General features: G+C 35.3%; 1 protein-coding gene across 4 annotated transcripts in view; it reads left to right on the top strand.

Moving 5' to 3' along the window:
- LOC122361084 (protein argonaute-3) overlaps positions 1 to 7,500 on the top strand; it is a 39,126-nt gene that overhangs the window by 16,369 nt on the left and 15,257 nt on the right. For 2 of the 4 annotated variants that reach the window (XM_043262041.1, XM_043262043.1), the window contains exons 5-10: positions 870 to 1,006; positions 2,530 to 2,664; positions 2,744 to 2,831; positions 3,742 to 3,889; positions 4,658 to 4,777; positions 6,355 to 6,477. In XM_043262041.1, coding sequence (XP_043117976.1) covers positions 870 to 1,006; positions 2,530 to 2,664; positions 2,744 to 2,831; positions 3,742 to 3,889; positions 4,658 to 4,777; positions 6,355 to 6,477 — 751 coding nt within the window. Of the gene's footprint in view, positions 1 to 869; positions 1,007 to 2,529; positions 2,665 to 2,743; positions 2,832 to 3,741; positions 3,890 to 4,657; positions 4,778 to 6,354; positions 6,499 to 7,500 lie in introns of all 4 variants that reach the window. The other 2 variants (XM_043262040.1, XM_043262042.1) reach the window with 1 other exon arrangement.

Below are 7,500 nucleotides of genomic sequence, written 5' to 3'. Positions count from 1 at the left end.
ATTTTTGCCGCGAACATAGCCTAAGATTCTCATGTGGCATTACATAAATATATACTACTAATATATGGAGACCCCAGAACTATTTAAACACACATTTTAGAGCATTACATATCGAAATGTGCAAGGAAGTAGCTAGTTAAGCTAGATACGTAAAGTTGGCGTGAAGTGGAGGAAAGTTTGGTGTTATTATTATTATTATTATTATTATTATTATCATTATTTATTTATTATTATTATTGTTATTATTATGTTGTTTTATTATTATTTTGTTGTTATCATGTATAATTTATTTATGTAGATGAGATTAGCTTAATACCTATTTTCAGCATTAAATTGGTCAGTAGTGGCATTTATAATGTCATAAAAAGTTATGCTTAAATATAAATGCTGTTCTTTTAAACTTTTTGTTCATAAATATGAAATAAGTAACAAGAGGCGAACAGGCTTGAGGCATCAAATTGGCATATTAGAATTTAATATTTAATTTAATTTAAACTGATAATATTTTATGATTAAAATTTTACTAAATACACAAGAGCCTTTTTCTGAAGTAGCGAAGCAGCCGACTATGGGCTTCACTGCAACAGAAACCTACTTCATAGACCTCAAGTGAACATAGCAAGTTTTGACATTTTGATGAAAGATTTATATAATATATAAAATGCATGCACCGGTTATAATTTCATAGTGACATGCGTTCAGGTGTTTTCCTTCTAAGCATTCAGTTTAGATTTTATGCGTTTTCTTAGAAGTAGCTTTTCAGCTGCTGTTTGTTCAGTGGATGCCTGACATCAGTTTCCCTCAAGTATTACTCGATCCCTGACAAAATCCAGCGTTTGAAAGCGTTTCGCCGTGTGTGTTGTTTTCAGGTACACTCCCGTGGGCCGCTCGTTCTTCTCCGCCCCGGAGGGCTACGACCATCCTCTGGGTGGAGGAAGAGAGGTCTGGTTCGGCTTCCACCAGTCTGTTCGTCCGGCCATGTGGAAGATGATGCTCAACATCGACGGTGTGTGTGTGTGTGTGTGTGTGTTAGCACGGCTAGTGTGGGAAACGCTCGCGCTGTTGCTGGGGAGATGAAGGGCTGAAAGATGGCCGGTGGGGGTTTGTTTGATTGAAGGGGGGCGTTAAATGAGTCTCTTTCTCTCCGACCGAGTTCACCAGCTCCGTGTCCCTCTGTCTGTGTGTTTTCCCGCTCTCTCAGACTCCCACAATTCAATTGGTTGCGTCGGCCGCTCCTTCCCCTCCCCACTGAAGGGCAGGGAAAAGTCCAACCGTCTGAAATGGTCTCTCCTTTCAGTGGCTCATTGTAACACTTATAATGGAGTTGAATGGGCTCAGAAAGAGCGCGAATGCATTGGCTTTGAGTTCACGTCAACATTTGTGTAGATGTTTTCTCACAGGACTAATAAAGAGCGACGTCTAGATTGCTCCGGATATTTCCGCGTGATAAAAGTTTTGTAAAATCCAATTAGAAACGGGGAGTAAAAGATAAAGATAACCTACAGCTGAACACCCAGCAAGCAACATTAACTTGTAAAACTAGACAGTCGTGTGTTGATCCGCTCGCCTCTCAAATACAAGCCACTTTGCAGCGTTTATTTATTTTTATATTTTATTTATTATATTTTATTTTACATGTCTTTTAATGTCTTCGGACATAATTTTCAGTTAACTGTTAAATCAAAAGTCTATGCAATTTATACAGTTTAATTTAGACTTATAAATGGATTCTTTTTATGCTTGCATCCTGAAATATAAATATTAAAAAATCTAGTATACTTTTTATGAGCCCCTAATGTTTTTCCATGCAACTTTTTAAATGTAAGAGCAAATGTGCTTCTTGGGGAAAGCATCAAGCTGCGATTATGACAATATTTGCTTTATTTTGCTTTATACCGTAAGAGTTGGTAGGCATTTTTTGGAATAAATATCTGACGTAATTGAAAATAAGAGTCCCAGTCACTTAAGGCTTGTTTAAAATTATGTGGAAATATTTAATGTTTTAAATGCACAATATGCTGGACCAGGCAATAACATTTTATTAAAAAGTGTAATGGTTTTATTAATATCAGCCCCATCTTTTCATCGCTTTTCTTTTTAAAAATATTATCAACAATATTTAATATGCCCACCAACCTCTAATTTATGTATGTGTATCTATATTATGGTGCACAAACCAATTGAAAAATGTCTTAAGACTTTTAAAATTTGACCTTAAAACTCTTTTGAACACGATTTATTTATTTGAATAAAATAAATCCGTTAAGTCCTTTTAAAAGGTCTGGATTAGGCCGTAGTTTAATTAGCGCAATTTTAATAAACATGCCTTTTATAAAAAAAATAAAATAAAAAAAATTGTCCATCTTAAGACAAACAAAGGCACTGACGTGTTTTAAAGTCAGTCAGTGCATGTTTGTTTCAGCTGAAATGGCTCAGATTCCCATTTAGGCTAGGACTAGCTGAAACCAGGGGATGGTATATACTTTGAAAACTCTATTTAATCAGGTTTTCGTCTCTTCTGTCTTGCAGTGTCAGCCACGGCTTTCTACAAAGCACAGCCAGTTATTCAGTTCATGTGTGAGGTACTGGACATCCACAACATCGACGAGCAGCCTCGTCCCCTCACCGACTCCCACCGAGTCAAATTCACCAAAGAAATCAAAGGTGCGCGCGCCCGTGAGCTCGTCGGTGCTCGTCTGCGTCCGCGCGCCGGGCCCGTTCTCATTGGCTGCTTTGTGTGCAGGTCTGAAGGTGGAGGTGACACACTGCGGAACCATGCGGAGGAAGTACCGGGTCTGCAATGTGACCCGCCGCCCCGCCAGCCACCAAACGTGAGTCCGTCCGTCACAGGAAGTCAAGCGTGTTATGAAGATGCTTTGTATTGATCGCAGAGGGCAAAGTCACATTGCGCGAATATGATTTTGAGATTGATTTAAAGGTGCACTCAGAAAAGTTATAAATCGTGTATCTATAATATGATATATAAATGGTAGTGACCTAATAAAAGCTTTTATTTTGCATCGATCAAGCTGCTGCTCCATGGCCAGCCTAGTATGTGATATACGTGTGTTTCTGCAATGGCTTTGTTGACCTGAAACTTTTGTGTTTGGGTTAATAAGTAAAGTGCACCCATAAAATAATACTATGCACCTTCTGAACGGCGTATTCAGGATACTGTTTATTTAATAGTTTTGTAATCTGAGTTTTTACTAGTTATTAAAACTGCGAAAAGTCTTAACATCAAAAGTTTTAATGATTTAAAAAAAAATAAAAAAATTGTTTTAATATTTTAATTCATTTTGGTGTTATTTTTATACTGTTATACATTATAATTCAGAATATTACAAATAGTATTTGGTTTTTTGAATCCTTATTTTTAAATGTAATAATTTAATTTGAATTTGAAGTAGTATTTTTAATTAAAAAAAGTTTGTTTAATTCATGTAATTTTACTCTTAATTAAAATAAAGCTGCTTAGTACTATAGTACAATACATTTTTTTTTATAATTGTAAAAATGTAGTATGTGAAACAGTGCATGTACTGTAGTGTGTTTTCCTGTCACGTGGCCTCACTGTGTTGCATGCAGGATATTTGCATGCTTTGCATAGCGCACACTACAGAAATAGTGCGACTAGTGCGCTTAGCGTGTATTTCAAACAGAAGCAAGCGGTTACTCTCTGCTCGTTGATGCCCTCTAGTGGTGGTTTGTGGTTCAGTAGCCTGTCTTGATTCCCTCCAGGTTCCCTTTGCAGTTGGAGAACGGCCAAACTGTAGAACGAACAGTAGCTCAGTATTTCAGAGAGAAGTACAACCTGCAGCTCAAATACCCCCACCTGCCCTGCCTGCAGGTGGGCCAGGAGCAGAAACACACCTACCTGCCCCTGGAGGTCAGTCCTGCCGTCCTCACGGCCTCTCTTGATGTGGCCAGCTGTCTAATACTTTTATAGTTTTTGTTAATATTTCGTATGATCAGCTGGCTAAAATAAAATAAGTTGCTTTCTTTCTTTTTGCTTTATTTCAGATGTTTAATATTGTTAATTATATTTTAGAAATTAAGTTAGTATCTTGTATTGATTTTGAATGACATATACATATATACATACACACACACACACACACATATATATACACACACACACACACACACACACACACACACACACACACACACACACACACACATATAATATATATATATATATATATATATATATATATATATATATATATATATATATATATATATATATATATATATATTAATTAAAATGGGGAAAAGCTAAAAAAATTTTTTTAAGTGAGCATGTTTGTTTTCATTAGTTATTTTATTATTTTGAGTTAAATGAGATCGTTCCCTTGCTACTAGCTGAAATAAAGTAAAATGATTAAAGTAATATTTTCATGGCCTCACTTTTTAGTTAATATCAATAGATGTCGTTACTGAGTTGAATTAAACTTTGCATGTTTTCAGTCTTTAATTTTAGTAGAAGTGTTAGTAATTTTGTGTATGTATTTCTATTTGTCATTTTTAATTAGCTTTAGTTTTAGTTTTCGCATAAATTGTTGTTAACCCGAAATGGTTTTTCAAAACAAATGTTCACAATTTTTTTTTTTTTCGATTATAGTAACTCTTAATTTGCTTGCCGTTCTCGTAGGTGTGCAATATCGTAGCAGGGCAGCGGTGCATCAAGAAACTGACAGATAATCAGACCTCCACCATGATCAAAGCCACAGCTCGATCGGCACCAGACAGACAGGAGGAGATCAGCAGACTGGTGAGCGGAGTTCATATCTCTAGTCGTACTTAATTCAGTTGCATAATAATTCATATCCACACCATCTACGTGTTTAAACCTCTCCTCTCGTGTTCCCGCCGTCCATCTGAATGGGTCGAGCTCGCTCTCTGTGTTAATGGAGGTCAGCCGCGACTTCATTGTGAGCTGATTAGCTGCTATCTCTGCACGAGGGCACTTAGTGAACTCTTTCCCCCGTTCCCTGCAGATTTAGAGTCTCCCAGCCGTCAGTTCTGAGCTGATAACTTCCCACCGATGCCCCGCTGTTCTTTACGCCTTATTAAAAAGACAGCCGATCGGCCGCCGAATCGGTGAAATCGTGGCTGGGTTTTCGTTTAAACGTAGATCCTCCAAACAGTGAAGTGTGGGCGGAAAGCATCTGACAAGGCCAATGAAATGTACCAAAACGAAAAAGTCTCGCTTTGAGATGGAGCTAAAAATACCACGGAGAGGGTATTTTTACCCTGTGAAGTGCAGGAGGATCTGAGCTTGGATATCTTCAGCTTGTAGCACGAAACCTTTCTGACAAACATCCTGTGTCTCGGGAGAGTTTCTTCATTTCAGTCTCGTATCGTCCGAATTCTGGTTAACAAAAGCCATGGTGTTTACCTCTTATTAGGACTGCAGTAGTTCAAGTGTTAATATTGAAGTCGTTTTAATCATTTAAAATATTTGCATGTTAAAATTGATTCATATTAGGACTAATGGACAGAATTATTCAATTTAGTAGTAGTTTAATATATGTTATATGTATTAATATTTTTAATTCTGCTTTTTCATATTTTCCGTTTTCATTTTAGTTTTATTTACATAAACAAAAGAATATAAATACCACAAACTAAAATGAAAATGGAAATTTCTTTTTAAAAATATTTTACGTTGGAAAATGGAAAATGGAATTTTTTTTTACAATTTATTTTACGTTTTATTTATTGAGGAAAAAAAAAAAAAAAAAAATATATATATATATATATATATATATATATATATATATATATATATATATATGATAATGATAATGTAAGTATGTATAAATGTATTTAAATTTTAGTTTGTAATTTTAATACTTATTATTAGTTATTTAGTATTAATAAATAAATAGTGTGTACTCATATTTTTAGCTTTTATTTTATATTTTCAGTTTAAATTTTTTTTAATTGCCTTCGTCGTTTTATTGTAATTTATATTTATATTGACAAGATGACATTAAAATGTAGATTTTATTTAATTGCAAGGTCATTTAAAACCAAACTTTTATTAGTTGATTATTATGAGTTTTAGCTAATTATACCCTATTTATTGGTACCTGGTAAAGTAAGCATGTTTTTTTTTTACTGGTGCTGCTACTTTAGAAAGTTGTTTAGAAATTGAAACTAATTACTATTAACAGTGAACAATGGATTTCAAAAGAAGTTGCGTACTGTTTTATTTCGATGCATAAAAAAAATAAATGGTTTTAAAAAAAAAAAAAGAATGCGCTTAAAACTAAATATGCTATCATGTTAGCTAGAGCAATCAGATTTTTGTTGATTATCAGCGCTGTCTGTCTGTGTTTGCAGGTGCGCAGCGCTAACTACGAAGCAGACCCGTTTGTGCAGGAGTTCCAGTTCAAGGTGCGAGACGAGATGGCCCACGTGACGGGGCGCGTGTTGCCTGCGCCCATGCTGCAGTACGGGGGCAGGGTGAGCACAGAGCACTTTATGGTACCCTTCCTTTCAATCACCCACATCTCTCTGTGTCTGTCTGTCTGAATGAATGAACGGCCCTCTCCGGGAGGATCTAACAGCTCCTAACCGCTGCTGTGTGTGTGCGCGCGCGTGAAATAACTCCCTAAATAAACCAGTTTGCAGTGATTCCCGCTAGTTACTGGTATGCATCATTTAAAGTGTCTCTACTATGGATAGTAAAAGATTCGTATTTTGGGTTTGGGAGTCCCCAACAACAGGTTGACGTCCGCGCACTTTCAGTATGAATATGAATTTATTTTTAGCTTATTTGCTCAACGGCTTCCAAACGATTTGTTCAGCAATGCCCAACCCCTCCTTTGATTATCGATTTAATTTAAAGCAGGGTTTGTCGCTAGGCGCCACTTAAAACGGATTGGCATTTTTGTTCAGACCAGCAAGTGCTAATCTCTCATGTTGACATCAACCTGGTTTTCAGTGATTCCTAGTCAACTCTTTCTGTTGAGAGACTAACTTTACTTTGTAGGGTGCTTTCATTCACATAGAACCGTGTTACACACCGAATGAAAGCTCATTTTCAAAAACCCATAATAGAGGCACTTTAAAAATGAAATACTGTATATTTTCTTAGAGTTAGTCTATCGGTATAGTCTGATATTTGAAGTATTATTGTTATTTAATTTACATAATATTAAAGGCTATGATAACTCATGGTGCAGCAGTGTGTGGAGGCAGTTTCATGTTATTTTTAGTTATGTTTAATACTTTTATCCAAAGTGTTGCATCAAAGCTATATATTTCAAAGGTTTGGGCTTACCCCTAAAAACCTAGATCATTGGAATCAAACCCATTATATTTTTTTATTTACTATTTTCCCCAAGTAACAAAGGCAATTTTTAAATAACTATAATATGTATAAAATGATTTTATATATTTAGAGTAATATATATATATATATATATATATATATATATATATATATATATATATATATATATATATATATTATATAGCTCAAAT

The sequence above is a fragment of the Puntigrus tetrazona genome, chromosome 16 (genome assembly GCF_018831695.1).
Source record: "Puntigrus tetrazona isolate hp1 chromosome 16, ASM1883169v1, whole genome shotgun sequence".
Lineage (NCBI taxonomy): Eukaryota > Metazoa > Chordata > Actinopteri > Cypriniformes > Cyprinidae > Puntigrus > Puntigrus tetrazona.
Note: the sequence above shows the minus strand (reverse complement) of the source record. Positions and strands in the feature narration are given on the sequence as shown.